The sequence below is a fragment of the Branchiostoma belcheri genome, unplaced genomic scaffold (genome assembly GCF_001625305.1).
Source record: "Branchiostoma belcheri isolate BF01 breed outbred unplaced genomic scaffold, Haploidv18h27 scaffold33, whole genome shotgun sequence".
In the NCBI taxonomy this organism is placed as follows: Eukaryota; Metazoa; Chordata; class Leptocardii; order Amphioxiformes; family Branchiostomatidae; genus Branchiostoma; species Branchiostoma belcheri.
Window position 1 is genome coordinate 918,304 of NW_017803943.1, and position 16,745 is coordinate 935,048.

The window sequence follows — 16,745 nt, forward strand, 5'->3', positions numbered from 1 at the left end:
TCTTCGTACTTCAGGTGCTCCCAGTGTCGATCCAATCTCGTTTTAAACTGGTTGACTGTTTCACTGGATACTACAGTCGGCGGCAGCGAATTCCAGTCTTTGATGACCCTCACACTGAATACATGCTGTCTACTCCTTGACTTGGCCAATGGTACCTTCAACTTGAAGTTGTGGCCTCTTGTTGTACCCCCTGCTAACTCAAAGAAGTTGTCTGCTTGTACCCTTTCCTGCCCAGTCAGGAACTTGAACACCTGAATCATATCTCCCCTTCTTCTTCTATATCCCAGGGACGGTAGTCTAAGCCTCTTTAGTCTCTCACTGTAGGGGAGCTCCCTGAGCCCAGACACTAGTTTTGTAGCTCTTCTCTGCACCGCCTCCACTTTCTGCTGGTCGAGGGAGTAGTGGGGTCCCCAGATTACATTCCCATATTCCAGGTGGGGGCGTACCATGGTCTTGAAGAGTGTAGGGACTGTGTCTTTGTCCAAGTTGTAGAAGGTCCTCTTAATCAAACCCAAGACTTGGTTCCTTTGTTTGCCGCTTTTGCTGTATGTGAATGGAATGAGAGCTGGTTGTCTATTGTTACGCCAAGGTCTTTCTCCTCCACCGTTTCTTCAATGGTTTGTCCTCCCAGACTGTAGCTGTTTTTCTGGTTAGTTCTTCCTAAGTGGAGCACTTTGCACTTAGTAACGTTAAAAAGTAACTGCCATGCTTGTGACCATTCCCCCACTGTGTTTAGGTCCTGCTGCAGTGCATCTTCTCCGGTCTTGTCATGGACAGTTTTTGACAATTTACTATCGTCCGCAAATATTTTTATTCCACTAGCCACTGCCTCGGGTAGGTCATTTATGTAGATCACAAACAGAATTGGTCCAAGGACACTACCCTGCGGAATGCCGCTCTTGACTTCCCTCCAAGACGAAAACTGTCCGTTTACCACTACCCGTTGCTTCCTCAGTCTTAGGAAGTCTTCAACCCAGTTCCTTATGTTGCCACCCACACCGTATCTCTCCAGCTTCCGGAGTAGTCTAACATGAGGAACGGTGTCGAACGCTTTCCTAAAGTCTAAATAGACAACATCTAGTGGCTTCCCCTCTTGTAACAACCTGGTCCATTCTTCCATAACTACTAGGAGCTGGGTCATACATGAGCGCCCCGGCACAAACCCGTGCTGCGCATCTGTGAAGAGGTTGAACTCCATCATATGTTCCACAAGCTTATCCCGGATGATGGACTCCATCAGTTTACCAATCACTGAGGTTAAGCTGACTGGTCTGTAATTCCCTGGTGCTGTTTTACTCCCTTTCTTGTGGATGGGTGAGACATGTGCTTCTTTCCAACCTTCAGGTAACTCAGCTGCCTCCATTGACTTATTGAACAGTATGGACAGGGGTAGGGCTAGGTGATGAGCCATCTCCTTCAGGAACCTGGGATGGATACCGTCAGGACCAGAGGATTTGGACGGGTTTAACTCTGTCAGTTTCTTCAACACCAATTCTTCAGTGAATTCAAAGTCTTGGATCAAGGGTGGAGATTGTAGTCTGTCGATACTAGGGATGCTAGTCAAGTCTTCAGACGTGAAGACACTAGCGAAGAACTCGTTCAGTACTTCGGCTTTTTCCCCATCTGTCTCCGCAACTGTACCATCCTCCCTTATCAGACTGCCTACTTTCTCCCTGCACTGGAGTCTGGACTTAACATACCTCCAAAAGGCTTTGGGGTTGTTCTTTATGTCTTTCACCATTCTGTGTTCAAAGCTGCTGCATAGTTCACGTGTCACACTTCGCAGTTTGTTTCTCTCTTTTGCATACTTCACATAGTCAGTAGTCTTCCCAGATTGTCTAAACTTGGCCCATGCCTTCCTCTTTCTTTCTCTTGCCCTCATGGCTCGCTTGTTCATGTAGAGTTTGTTAGCTCTGAGTCGTGGTTTTGATAGGGGAATGCATTCTTCCACTGTCTTTTCCAAAATATCAGCAAACTCCCCCCATGCCTCCTGTACATCCTTGTCTTCCAGCAACTTCTGCCACTCTACCTCCTGTAGCAAGTTTCCAGCCATGGCGTAGTGCCCCTTGTTGTAATTTCGTCTAGGTATCGTATGGTCCTCCAACATTACTTCTGCTTCAATATGAAATCTCAGACAGCAGTGGTCACCTTTACCCAACCCAGGTAAGTACTCAATGCTTCCCACTGTGTTGTGATCATTGGTGATTACCAGGTCCAATAACGAAGGTCTCTGAGATGCTCGAAAGCGGGTCGGTTCTGTAACATGTTGGTGGAGGAAGTTGTTGTCCAGACAATCAATCAGCATTTGCCCATGATGACCGCTGCCCACTGTAGAGACTCTCCTTTCCCAGTCAACTTCCTTAATGTTGAAGTCCCCGACTATTACGAGATTCTTCAGCTTTCTGTTACACACAGAGCTCAAAAGCTCACAGAGTTTGTTTGTGCTTTCCATAGCATCCCCTGATGGACTCCTGTATATGCACCCAATAGTGAGTTCGTTGTTGCCATCAAATGTGCAGTTTAGGAATAGCTGCTCCTGGAACCCTACCTCGCTGTAATCCATCTCAGTAATTCTAATGTTCAGAGTTTTCCTTACAAAAATGATGATTCCACGAACACCACTGGCCCCAAGATCAGGTAAATCTGGATCAAAGTTAGTGTAGGCCTCATATCCCTCCATCTGTAGCGTACTCATGAAAAGTGGGGCTTTCTGTGCCTTCGGTATAACCTCAGTTATTACAATAAAAGCAGGTAGGTCGTTTGCTATTGTAAACTTCAGTTCGTCTCTCTTATTAGGGAATTGGTCTGCATTTGTGTAGAGAACTGACAGTGTTGTGGATTCCGTGTGTCCCCCTCCTTCCTTATTCTGTGTTCCCTCATTTCCTAGTCATTTGGAGGACCTACTGTCGCTCAGTGTACTTTCTGCTGGGGTCAGAGTTGCAGCGTGTGATGTCTCATGTGAAGTGTCAGTTTTCTTTCCATTCCCCTGGGCTGGTGGAATATTACTTGATGTGATATTTGTAACATTAGTTTCTAACATCTTGCCATCTGGCAGGTCAATTTTGTGCTAAGAATAGTAAGATGTCACATTCGTGGCAACCTGGGGAAGTGCTGAGTTCTTAGATGGCACGTAGCTCCACTGTCAGTTTTCTCGGCTTGTTTTCGCTCTGCTCTCTCAACTCCCGAAGGATGTCCTCGTTTCTGTAGCAACAACAATTACAGTGTAGTGAGTTGACCACTTGTGAAAATACCTGGGAGGGTTAACGTTCCTGAGTACATCTAGAGAACTATCCTCGACCTTCAAGGTGTCAAAACTATATTCAGTTTCAGTTTCAAGTCAAGTTGCATGACATGACACAATCATGTACATGAAATATTTGCACTGCATTGCACGTTAATCACAAACAGGTCATAGCACGTGAACAGTTTGATTTTTGTTCAATTGAACATATTGTCTGGCATATTGACCTCACTCTATCTTTACTTTTTATCTAAGTACTGACATCGTAATTAACTGTGAACTATGCACTGGTTCAGATATAATGACTGACTTTAATATGGTCAATGAACCAATAATAGGTATCTTTTTTGTCAGTATCCTTGCCAGCCATTTTGTTTGATGTGAAGTCCTGAAGGTAGGTCAATCCAAGGGGGTCAGGGGGCATGCCTGAAATCATGACTGAATCATCATTCATGATTTAACTTACTGCAGTTTGGTGGTGTTGTGACTGATGTGGATGTTGGACACAGGCTTCAGCAGTCTTATTGCCATTCTCTTCTTCAATCCTTCCACTGAATCATCCGCCGGGAGTCTGATCCTGATGAAAGGGGAAAGAACTAGAGAAGTAACATTTGCAAAGAAAAAGCATAATGTTTACCTTCGGACATGGTCTGCTCTGTTAATTTTTACTCAAACACAATTTCACATACATGTACTACTAGTATATGGTGACAGGAGCAGAGCAGGCCGTGAAATTGCAACATTATGTAACGCAACACCAGTCACCATGGTGATAGACGTCAACAAATCATGTCATTGGTCAGGTGAGAGGTCACTGTTTGGAGAAGAAGAGGAAGAAACAGAGCAATAACAGTATGTTTTCCTTCAGTAAACATAATATCACTGGAACTCAGATACATGTACCAAAACCTGTTGTGCAGTAGTACCATACAATGCCTCCTAGCTATAGGAGGCCCATAGTCAAACTTGACCTATGTTTTCTTGACACATGCCCACATACCAAATAACAATACATGTACATCAATGACTTCTTGTCAATAAAACAGTTGTTGTATCCACTTAACCTTACAAAGTGTGGGGAAAGAATGGGACAGCATTCTTAAGAAATATCAGCAATGATGATAACTCATTGACATTTGAGATAATTACAGTTACAAGCAAAATTTATATACCTCATAAAGTCTTGGTTCTCAGAGGAGGCATCGTCTAAACTGTCTATGTCATAATCATCATCATCATCATTCTCCGTCAAATTGTCTGCATCATCTGGAAAAAAAGAGACGTCGTTGATAACAAAGACTTTAAGTGGTTTTACCATTTAGTTTGTCCTTTTTGAAGCATGTTGCAGTTTTATTTGAGGGGGAGGGGTACAAAAGAGACTGTATATAATTCAATGAAAACTGTAATTTGTAGGTATTTAAATTCAAAGTAATGCATTATTTTATTGCTGAGGACTTGATTTGTAATTTGCACTCACAGATGTCGACCCCCATTTGAAGGTAAGTGACTTCAATTTCAACTGAGCAAGATTCACCCCTTGTAACACTTGAGTTAAACAACATGTGGACTATTGTATATATGAACTCCAACACAGTACCAGGTCCATCCAAAATATACACATGTGCAGTCAGCATTACCCTATCTAGAATTTACATCTGAACTGCTCAGTGCAGCAGATTTGTCACTTGCATAACGCATATCTTTTGAACATGTTAGCTTCTTTCTTTTTTTTTAAACACAAATTCTCATCTCATTCTCATCAGTGTTTGGTCAACGATTAGCCGAATGGCCCTGTGTCACTCCACCGTACAGGGAGGGAAGTCACGATCGTGTAAAGTGCCTCTCCATAAAGGCACAACATCGGGTATGTCAGGATTGAACATGTGACCTCTTGGTTCTGAGCTGAACTCTCTCATCTAGCCTGTTCGCCTGTTTGGCATGGGTGGACCACACTACTTTAAGAGACACAAAAAATCTTAATTACACACCTTGGTCGACAAAGGTCAGCTCAAAGTAGGCGTGGTTAGGATTTCGATACTCCTGCGGCCACTGGTAGCCCTTGCCCTGCGGTTTCTGCCCATGTCGCTGCAGCCCGGGGTCCTTCGCGTTCTTCCCGATCCCGTACACGTAGAACAGCTTCTTCCCACGAGCCCTTGCAGGGCCTCGGCAAACGTGCTGCAACTTGAAGGCATCTTTGGGATCTAGAATTGCATCTGTGAAAAGATAGGTACATGCATATGTGTATCAGAACCTTTCTTAATTCTTGGATCTGTTGATATAAAATAGTACCAAGGACATTATACATAATGCCCTTGATAGTACACAGCAAAAGAATATTAACGACACGACGACCGGAAGACCAAGGAACTTCTGAAATCAACATAATGTCCTTGGGAAGACAAACTTGCATCTCACTACATGCTCCTACTTCAACTGTGTGTACTATATCCCCTCAGCCTCTATTTTCATGTTGATGTTTCAGCTCAACTTTATTCTTTACTAGCCTCGGGGTACCATCCCAATTTTCAATACTGAGACTCCCACATTTACTCAAGCATACGACAAGTTGGGCCGTGTAGTGTAACGGTAGAGTGTTTGACTCAAAACCAGGTTCAACCTGCCATGCCACTGATCTTGTGCCCCTGGGAAAGGCACTTAACACAACTTTCCTCACTTAACTTGGGTGAAAATGAATATTTTGGGATACTGAGTCAGATGTCAGATAAGCCAAAACCTTAACAAGACAGACAACATCATGTTCGGAGATAGCTTAAAGTTAAACAGGTGAATTTGCAGCTGACCTGCGCTGTAGTCCTTAAACTGTGGGTGGTAGAAGTACCCCTCCTTTAGCCTCTTGACCGGCTTGCTGCCCGAGCTGCCTGCAGGAAGACTGCCCTCTGCCGCTATGACGTTGTGCGGTCGTCGATATCGCACACTCCCGTGTCCAAGATCCACCAGTTTGGGGTTGTCAATTAGAATCGTCTGGTAAGAGAAGTCAGTAACAGATTTTTTTAAAAACTTTTCCGTGTCCGCCACAGCACTTTATTAAATGCAAATGTTCAGTAATATGTCATAACAAGTTCTCAACAAGGTGTACAAAGTGTACTCACTCATGTGTACATAGAACAATAATAAAGGAAAGTATTAACCACATCGCCTTTCTGCAGTTTTCTATGGTCATCTTTGTATCTCAACCAGGACGTATGGATTGCATACTTAGCCAGTAACAGTAAGTCAGTGACAGATCAGAACGTGCAATCTCCAAAGTCAGACCACGGATATTCAATGCAACCTATCAAATCAACCCACACTATGTTTTACCCAGCTCTTTCTGTCTTTCTGTCATTTGACAGAATTTTGTTGCTTATGACAGACAAAAATTTCCGTCATCTTTGATGGACAAAAATCAGTTTTGACGGAGTATACTGGTCATTCTTTTGTAACACTTAACATTGCAAAAAAAGTTAAGCCTACATGGTTCAATGACACTTCAGTCAGTTGTTGCACGAGGGCCTTTACAGGGGGAGATGTAATGTAGTGATGACGAATTACGCAAAATTTTCACCACCCATTACGAATTAAATTCACAGAGCTGATTACAAATTACGTTAAATCCTTTATGGATTACGATTTACGTTGAATAAAGGTATTTCACATTTAAAGTTCCATGACGTTACATAGAATAAAAACGACCACGTTACGGCTAATGTACTGATTACAAATTACATTGATTTTGGGTGACTGACTACGGATTACAAAGTCTTAAAAGGCCTGATTACGCGTAACGAAAATTGCGCCTCTGGCGGAATTCTTGTTCATTGCATCGAAAATTCTGTCATGACCATTCCCAGGATGCACTGTGGCCCAGATATCGGAAGAACCGAAGAAGGACGATGAAACTGAGAACAGTTGCGTTTGTTTAAATTGATAATGTTTGACGTTTTACTCCTGAATGTGAATGTTCAGGAACTATGCCACTGGCTGGGACGCAAGTATCCGACAGTCTGGCCAACTTGTCATCACATTGTCGCACAAATATTTTTCTGAAAAACTTAACGTTAAACCCCAACAATCCACGTTTCAACTTTGTGAACAAGCTGTGTCACCACACAGTGTGCCAAGTTGGCAGCTTCACCTTCACCAAGCACATATGTTAATGTTTGACAAATGCTTAGTTGTTTCCACATGTGAAAACACTTAACATATGCAGACCAAGGATGTGTTACTTCAAGAAAATCACACACCAAGAAAATCTGATGATGAAAGTTTTGAGCTGAAATTTGGAAAATGTTAAACTATGTACATGTACGACGAATCTGACGCTTTCTTTGCTCTGTTGAAGCAAGTGGGTGGTTGCACTTGCTGCGTTGAACTTGAAGCAAACATTTTAGCGACTGCCATTGCCATGGAAACGTGACGCCGTATTTTTTCCAGCCCCGGAAACGAAGCCCCCCCCCCCAAATTATATTTTGGCTCGTACAAACCTGGTTTGTTTTCTTTCCTTGTTGTTCTGCGTACTCAACGCGGGGACTGAGGGGCATCCCCTCCGCAGTACTTGCACCCGTGCCCATCTTTGAGCGGGTACAATTGTTTATGAGAACAAAAACAACACCAAAACTTTCTAGCTAGCTACGACATTTTTTCTACGGCCTAGATAGTCACGTGATGCTGTATGCGTCTCAGTCTCGCGAGGATACACGAGACTTGGCGAGACTGACACCTGTTAGTGATCTAATCACTAGTGACGTACATAGCTATGTCAAGGGAGTTAAATTTAAAGTTGAATTTAACCTTCTTGGTTATACTAGTATAAGTTACTCATATATATATAGGTTGCCAATATTCAGGTTAAATATGACTATTCTAAGAGCCGTAACTTCACCTTCACCTTGTCCCTTCCTCTTCTGGAGGGTCGGGGACTGTGGTTGCATAGGGTTGCCGTAACTTAGGGCTCGAATATTTTTTTCTGCATCACCCGCACCAGTGCAGGTGACTTTAAAAATTGCCTGCAACGGACAAATTTTACCTTCACAACTCAATTGACTTTGAGAAGTATGGATTATCTATACGTAACTAAAAGCTGTTCAGAAACCTTGTCTTTTTATACTTCATATATGGTGACAGTCAATGCATCAAATAGAAATCACATATATCTAACGTAACATGTAACGTGTTATGTATATAAAACTAGAACCGTAGTGGACCAGTGCAGGTTAGGAGGAGGTAGGCCATAATTAGATACCCGAACAGCCCAAATTTTACTTTAACTGCATATTACGTTACACACAGTATTTCGAGCCCTGAATTCCCTCCTATAAACATATGTTACATGAATGTGTCTATCCCTGCGAAAATGAAGCGTCATGATTGGACACAGCAAAAAGACCCAGAATTCAAAGACATGTCCAAATAAACATCGGCGGTCTTGACGTTTCCATGGTAACTAAGAGACGCAACGTCACTTGTTGGCGTCGACATGATTGGCTAACCACACATTCGTGTCTAGAAAAAGAGTATATAGAGGGCGATCATTCGGCAAATCTGCGGCACTTTCTCTTCTCTTTGCTTCTGTTTAACTCTTGTGGAGTTGGACAGACGGCAAAATGATAGCTGCACTGCTCTTCGCTCTGGTGGTCCTCCATTCTCCAATCTTCAGTGTCGGTGTTGTTGGTTTCGCCATACCCATACGATCGTTTTTCAGGAACGCCGACAATGATGCCTCGCCTGCGATCCCAACTTCTGACGAAGAGGACAACTTAGGACCGCCTTTCAACAGTCTCTGCGCTTCACTGTCGTCTGCCGCGAATAGGCGGGGAAAAGAAGGGCAGAAACTGGGCATCAACAGCTTCATGCTGTCTTTCTTCTGCCGACAGCGGAAAACGCGATCTGATGACCAGGTGCTGGCGGTCCCGTGTAATGGCTCCAAGAGTCAGGTAAGTGTTGTTTTTTTCTTGCTCGCGTAAGTCAAAATGATCATTGCTTCACTTGCGCTCTTGTTGTGACTGTGTGTGCGTTTCTCTTTCTTTCTCTCTCTTTCCTTCTCTCTCTCTCTGTGCTGTGAGTGTGTGTGTGTCTGTAGGTGTGTGCGTCACGGTTTGTGTGTAAGTTCGTGCATATTTCTCTCTCTCTCTCTGTGCGTGAGCGTGTCAAAAGTTTGTGTGTGTGCACGTGCGCCCGTGTTACTCTCTCTCTCTCTCTCTCTCTCTCTCTCTCTCTCTCTCTGTGTGTGTGTGTGTGTGTGTGTGTGCGTGCGTGCGTGCGTGTGTGTGTGTGTGTGTGTGTGTGTGTGTGTGTGTGTGTGTGTGTGTGTGAGAGAGAGAGAGAGAGAAAGAGAGAGAGAGAATTCCAAATTTGCTTCCATTCTTTAGCCACAGCCAAGTAAATTTTATGATGACATCCGCAGACTCCAATCTAATGCAATAGGGCAAAACAAAACAAGGCGACCCAAAAAAAAAGATTCTTTCATTTTCAAATTTTGAGGTCATAAGCCTTGTTAAACAAGAATTCAGTTGCATGCGGTGGAACATGTCAGTGTCAACATTTCCGATCAAACACGAACCACTGTGCCTCAAGTTTGCTGGATCCCTGATGGTCTCCGAACCGATAGGCATTTACAACATATTTGCCCATTTTCGGCATGTTGACCACCGTCAGAGGGCAATTTTTTCCAAAATCATGCGAAAATTAATGCACGCGCTGATGTCATCCATACAAATTACTTGCTGTGGCGTTACTGGTATGTACCTGCAGGACATTGCCTTCTCACAGTCACTTGTCACTGCAGCTGTGCATGTAGTTTCACTTTGGATGTCAGAGGTGGTTGAATAGGAAACAAACACTTGAGGAGTCAGCCCCTCTCTATCCAAACAATACCATACATGGGTAAATCCAACAACAGGACCACCTTGGATCATAACCTTGAGGTGAATTACAAGTACTCCCTGCCAAGTAGTCTATCGAGAGGGCTGAAAAATTGTACACTTTTGTCTAAATTCGGCGCCAAATTTGGCGCATTGCAGTATGTATTAAAATGTATTCCAAAGAAATATGGTTTATGAAGGCAGTGGTCGCTGAAAATTTGATCCGTGTACATATTGTGTGTTGGAATAAAGTTCAACCTTTTACTATGATTACTACCAACACAGATGAACTTTCATGATAATTTATGAAGGCATTTTAATTTCTGCGGTAAGCGTGAAGCCGCATGCCAGGGTACAATATCCACATTTGTTTGAATCATTCTTTATTCATGATGCCATGTGTGTGTGCGTGCGTGCGTACGTACGTGCGCGTGCGTGCGTGCGGGTTGAAAAATTGAAATATCTTATTCACAAAATATTCGTGTTACATACTTGTGCAATCATCTCACATTGCTGTCACTTATTTATGACGCTAAAACAGCCCACACGAAGCACACTCAGTTTGTGGTGCCACCACAAACTACCAGAATGTAAACAAACAAGGCTGACAGCTATGTCTCTAGAACTCTCGTAAGACGTCATATTTTGGCACCTCCACTTCCTGAATGGTACTTATTTGCAATGGACTATAGTGTTGAGTCAACTTGAAAATTGCCTTTTTGTATCGTCGTAATGTTACATAGTGCTGCTTTAACATCTTCCCATCCCAGCCAAGAGAGCACTATCTCATGTCTTCTCAGTTTCAACTATGATGGTAAACTCATCAAGTAGTTGTGGGACCCTTGATCTTTCTGGACTCCATCTTTGAGAGGACGCGCCAACAGTCATAGTAGGGGGCTGGAACAGCCAGTCGGTTTATACAGGTGCGTGTGGTAGTGCCAACTATATATATATAGACAGGGCGAACGTCAGCACCTCAGACACGAGCCTGTCTGTTAAAACAAACTGTAAGGGTGACATCTGCCCGCGCGACACCGCTGACACTGATATTTACTGATGCAATCTGTCTTTTTTCTTATCTTTCCACAGCACACTGACCTGCAGATCCAGGGTGCTCGTTTCTTGTACAGCTGCCAGTTTCAGTTCGCGATGCGGGAGGCAGCGGTGGTGCAGCGCGGGGAACTGGTCCTGAAGTTTCCCGCCGGGAACAGACACATCCCGCCCTGGCTGTTCCTGGTGCCGGATTTACACGGGTACCGTCTTTCATTTTGCTGCTTCTTTGCATGTACGAGTGGCAAGAGTTGCACAAGGGGCTAGCCAAACTTTCACCTTGATATGCCCCAATAAGTAGCAAAGCAGTACTTGTTTGTTTGTTTTTATTAGATCTCCATTAGTGTTCAACTGACCACTATTCTTCCTGGAGTCCTACTTCAAATCCACTAAGGATTGAGTTTACTGTTTGAACTGGGTACCACAAAGGTGTTACATGAGAAACGATGTAACTTATGAATGTATTATGTTCTCCACCCCTCCACAAGCCATACATGTATCACTGTGTTCTCCACCCCACTGTAGGCCATATTATGTATCTGTATAGCCGGTATAAACACCGGGGGCTTCGGCGTAACACATGAGCACGCGGCGCGGCGACAACTGGCTACATTACACCGATCGACGTGTTACACCAAACCCTTGAACATCCAACTCTAGACATTATAATTGTGTTCTCCACCCCTCTGTAGGCCAATGGTCCGCGCTGCATTCAAAAGAACTATAGAAGAGGGTGAGGTCTATGACGCTACAGAGACTATCCGACAATGGTCCAAACAGCCCTTTTCACCAAGGGCATTTGATATCTGGCAACCTTGCGTCACCAATGGGTCAGTGATTGATTGATTGATTGATTGATTGATTGATTGATTGATTGATTGATTGATTGATTGATTGATTGATTGATTGATTGATTGATTGATTGATTGATTGATTGATTGATTGATTGATTGATTGAGTGGTTGATTGATTGATTGGTTGGTTGATTGATTGATTGATTGATTGATTGATTGATTGATTGATTGATTGATTGATTGATTGATTGATTGATTGATTGATTGATTGATTGATTGATTGATTGATTGATTGATCCCGATCGGGGCCCGGTTTGGGAATGTGACCTTAGCATGACTTCATTCGGATCTCAACAAGTTAAACTTAAATAAATAACACTGATGTTGTTTGTGATAGAATAACGCTGTGTTCCGGAAGCGAGGACCCCTCCCAGGCCTGGCAACTCCCGTTCCTGGCGATGTACTACCGGAAAAGGGAACCAGACGACGTCATCACCTATCAGGACATCCTGTTCCAGTTCACGGAGGACCCGGAGCAGTACCAGCCCAGGGACCGGATGGTGAAGGCACAGCGTCCCATGGAGATAGTCATAGGTTTGTAGTAGATATGAAAGTGAGTGAGTGAGTGAGTGAGTGAGTGAGTGAGTGAGTGAGTGAGTGAGTGAGTGAGTGAGTGAGTGAGTGAGTGAGTGAGTGAGTGAGAGTGAGTGAATTGTAGTAGCTTTCCACAGCATGAGATTATGAAATGAATATCACATGGTAACGGCAAACTCAAGTTGTTTTTTAAACTTGCATCACTTGGATCAACTAGTAGATGAATACTGAGAGACTAAATGTAAGTTACCAGCTCCATCATAGATTTCTTGTCTTGTAGTGAATGGCGAGGTCAGTGCTGCACCAGAGGATACAGATGATGAAGTACCGGATGACCAGCTGCGTCAGGAAGAAGACGACGGGCTCCTGTCGACGCTGTGGAACATCTCCCGGTCCGACAGCTCCAACCCTGCCCGTGCCGACAGCGCGCTGATGGCGACCTACCTGATGGACAGGCTCAACACCACCAAACAGCTGGAGAACTTCACTTTCTTCGTCATCCCGTGTACACATCAAGGTAAGGGCCGGTCATACAAATGTACACGCAGTCTTGTGCATGTTTCCCTTTGGTGTATACACGTTTGTGAGCTCGTGTGATAATACGATGACGATTCTTTTCAGTGGTAATTTCTGGCGCTCTACCAGCAGTGCGTTGCAGGTTGAAGTTGCCTGACTGGGGGTGGGCCTCCGAAGCCGTCCTGGTCGTCGGCGACGGCCCGAACCAAAGTGTCAATATCTTAGACTTGGAGAGGTCTGGGCACGTCAGCGCTATCATGGGAGTGAACTACCTGGTCCCGCTGAAGCACACAACCGTCAACAGGACATCCGTGTTGGAGGGAGACGTGCTGAGGATCATCAGACGTTGGGCACGAAGTGGGCGAAAGACGGGGAGGGTTCTCATCGAGTACTCGTCGACGTCAGAGGGACCGTGGCAGGAGAGCGGCAACGGGGGAGGGGAGAAGGGCGAGGGAGTCCCGTTCGGCTCCGTCTTCGTGTTCCTGAAGATCAGCAAAAGGGCGCAGCAGGCTGACCCGTTCCGGTGGAGGATGGACGCGATCAAGAGGAACGAGATGGGCTCAGGTCATCAGGATACCGGGAACGAGCCTGACAACGACACTGACGTCACTGACCTGGGGATGAGGGAGTGGAGTAACGCTAGTGACGTCATGACTGGTGGGATATTTTTGTTGTTGTTGTTCTTGTTGTTGTTATATAATTGTTGTTGTTTTTTTACTTATTTGGTTACAGCGTAACAAGACCAGAGTGTATACTGTCGGAAAAAACTTTAGTATCCGTGAATAGTTTCATCAGGTTGGTAAGTCACTGAGTAAAGAGACTCTTTTTCCAAAACCAAGTGTTTTTCAGCCGACGTCACTTTCCTCGGGCCGGCAATCCTGACTGATACACATTGCACTGCAGCACAGGGAAGGTGACAGACGGTCACCGGAACGTCGGCTGAATAAAACACTTGCTCAAGCTCCAGTGTCTTTCTTCTCCTCAGACGTGACCGCGACTCCTGTAGTGACCAGCCTCCTGGCTCCGGAAGACGCCTGCCAGCGGCCCGGCTTCCCCTGCCCGGCCCCAACTTCCCTCACCGTCCGCCGGACTGACCAGGGGACTGACCACGTCAGGGAGTACCTCATAGAGCTGCTGAAGAAAGGCGGGAACCAGACTCCTCAGATGTGGGTGATTGCCTGCAGCGTCATGGCAGGTCGGGACGTTTAAACACATTTTATATGGCATTGGCTTGTGTACTATCTTGATGATTTGATTCTATGGATGACATTCTCTGGGAACCCTAAACCTGATGCGAGCGTGTGAACAAAAAAGTTTGGTAAAATAAGTTGCTTTTATTATGAAATCTACATGGTCATGAGGGTTGAACAAATGACTAAAACACATAAAGTATAGTATGGCGAATAACACACTCATTTAATTTGGCCATTTACGGCCTATCTTTGCTCATTTTGAAGCTGCTTTGTACAATTTACATAATGGTCAAAAATCCATACAATCAAATCGACATGGTCTTTTGTTGTTGTATGTTATATAATGTGTTATATAATGTGTATTCTATACAGTTTAAACACCCCGGCAACACTTCTTCTACCAGTGTGGCGAGCGAAGAACGGACTCAAAAAGCCGCTCTGGATTCGCATGGGCGAGTGAAACACCCCGCATTTACTGGAATAAATGAGTGAGTGTGTGAGGGAGCGAGCGAGCGCGTGCGTGAGTGAGTGAGTGAGTGGGCGAGTGAGAGATCGAGCGAGTGAGTGAGTGATTGTGTGCTTGAGTGAGTGAATAAGTGTGAGTGAGTGAGTGAGTGAGTGAGTGAGTGAGTGAGTGAGTGAGTGAGTGAGTGAGTGAGTGATTGTGTGCTTGAGTGAGTGAATAAGTGAGTGAGTGAGTGAGTGAGTGAGATCGAGCGAGTGACTGACTCGATGACTGACTGAAGGAAGGGAGGAATCGAAGGACTACAACCCAGCTATTTTATGCAATTAGAAGAAAGCATACGTTACTACAATGTAGTCGGGATGAAGCACTCACTTCCTTTTGCACCTCTTCCAGCGTACCTGGATGGCATGGTCTGCAACATCACCCTGGACGGGGCTCCCGTGCGGCCCAAAAGGGTCGACCTGCACCTCAACTTCAGCCTGTCCCCGCCGGACAACACCTCGTCTTCGCTGGAGGTGGACGTCTTCCACTGTGACGGCATCACCGTGACCAAAGTGGCCATCCTGCGGGAGGCCGGCGCGCACGTCCTGTCGGTCACCAGGGTCACCGACAACTGGATGGACGACGCGGAGTGCATCAAGGGATTCTTCTTCCGCCCGATCTGCTTCGACCGTTCCGCCATGATGGTCGCGTGCGAGGAGACGGTCCAGTTCGACAACGTCCCGTTCATCGTGGTCTTCCCCAAGGACAGTTCTGGATAAATCTGTACCTGTCGGACTTGCAATGCACAAAATAATCCGTGCTTTAAAGCACGTGTGAAGGTTCCGTTGCTTCCTTTGTGTGCATCTTTACGCATGGTTTACAGTGTGTTGAAGGTAGAGTTTTGCGCAGTGTGCAGGCCACTTCAGCTGTGGACGAAAATTCATACTGGTATTGTACAGAAGAACGTACTAGAAATGTTAATAGTTTATGATGCAAATGTGTACAGTTTCATAAAAGTTGGTGACCGTAACGTCATTTTGCGACAAGTAGTAGTACGTAGAGTCCATTCATACTCCGAGGAAGTTGTATAGCAGTAAAGTTGTCCAGATGACTTACATTCATCTAGCTTGTGTCTTAACCTTTTCAATGACCTAACAATTACAATGTACATGACGCTGTTCATAGACTACACATATTTGCTCATAGTTATCGCCTCAGTTTTATGTACTAGGCATAAATGTGTGATTGTATATTATGTGTAAGTCGGAAGATGGCGCTTCTGAATAGGGAGCTAGGAACAACTTCACAAGTGAACGGCTGAATACATTTAGAGGACTGCTACCTACATGTACAATATCATGCTTAATAACTGCAACAGGTACTAATTTAGACTCGACTTTGTGACACGGAATTTCAACTTAACTGAGCTGAAAAGTCTACGAGTAGAACATTTTGAAAATATAACATGACATAATATAACATAATATAATACTAGTATAATATAATAATGTAACGTACACGTGATTAACTATCGACCTTACTACCACCAAGCATTTTATCCACTGGATGAACTAGAATCGTTCCTCAAGGTAACTTTAACTTGTACAGTGTAGCATAGAATAGTATACTTAGGTATATACGTACTACAGTAGTCGTGTAATCCATGGAAAACAGGGCCAAGCTTTGGTTTCTTCTACACAAGTTATTACGTAGAGCTTTGTTGATATCCGATAGCCATTTTAAACATAAGTATTCTTCATATATTAAGTACTATGCTTCACTATATAGTGAAGCTTATATAAGTACTATGCTAATATAACCCTTAGCATAATTTATGCTTAATAACTTCATATAAGTACTATGCTAATATAACTCACTTAACTTCACGCCATATAATACCACTGTATCTAGTTGTGCAAGTTATCAATAAAAAAATTGGACTTGCAAACATGGTGTGATTCTTTTTTTTTTACCAATTGCAAGACAGATAGAGCAGACTGTAGACTTAAGCTGCATGTTCACCTGCATGATATAATTTGTAACTCGTTA

At 44.2% G+C, this 16,745-nt stretch overlaps 2 protein-coding genes across 3 annotated transcripts; one reads left to right on the plus strand and one right to left on the minus strand.

Annotated features, from left to right (window-relative positions):
• Positions 1-2,957: 2,957 nt before the first annotated feature.
• LOC109475224 lies at positions 2,958-7,906 on the minus strand. Its single transcript, XM_019775822.1, has 6 exons — positions 7,726-7,906; positions 6,043-6,223; positions 5,230-5,454; positions 4,414-4,507; positions 3,708-3,818; positions 2,958-3,201 (listed from the first exon to the last, which is right to left on the minus strand). Exons 1-6 carry the CDS (start codon positions 7,810-7,812, stop codon positions 3,120-3,122), a joined length of 780 nt encoding a protein of 259 aa, XP_019631381.1. The 5' UTR covers positions 7,813-7,906; the 3' UTR covers positions 2,958-3,119.
• Positions 7,907-8,603: 697 nt separating this feature from the next.
• On the plus strand, positions 8,604-15,501 carry LOC109475186. 2 transcript variants are annotated; one of them, XR_002140524.1, is made up of 9 exons: positions 8,604-9,174; positions 11,191-11,354; positions 11,844-11,981; positions 12,343-12,539; positions 12,820-13,056; positions 13,161-13,712; positions 14,041-14,250; positions 14,621-14,736; positions 15,108-15,149. XR_002140524.1 is itself a non-coding variant. In XM_019775765.1 (8 exons), the coding sequence occupies exons 1-8, from the start codon at positions 8,845-8,847 to the stop codon at positions 15,473-15,475; spliced, it is 2,196 nt and encodes a 731-aa protein (XP_019631324.1). In that variant the 5' UTR covers positions 8,604-8,844; the 3' UTR covers positions 15,476-15,501. The 2 variants fall into 2 exon arrangements, 1 of the variants encoding a protein (XP_019631324.1); XM_019775765.1 differs by lacking the exon at positions 14,621-14,736 and having other exon boundaries at positions 15,108-15,501.
• The last annotated feature ends 1,244 nt before the right edge of the window (positions 15,502-16,745 follow it).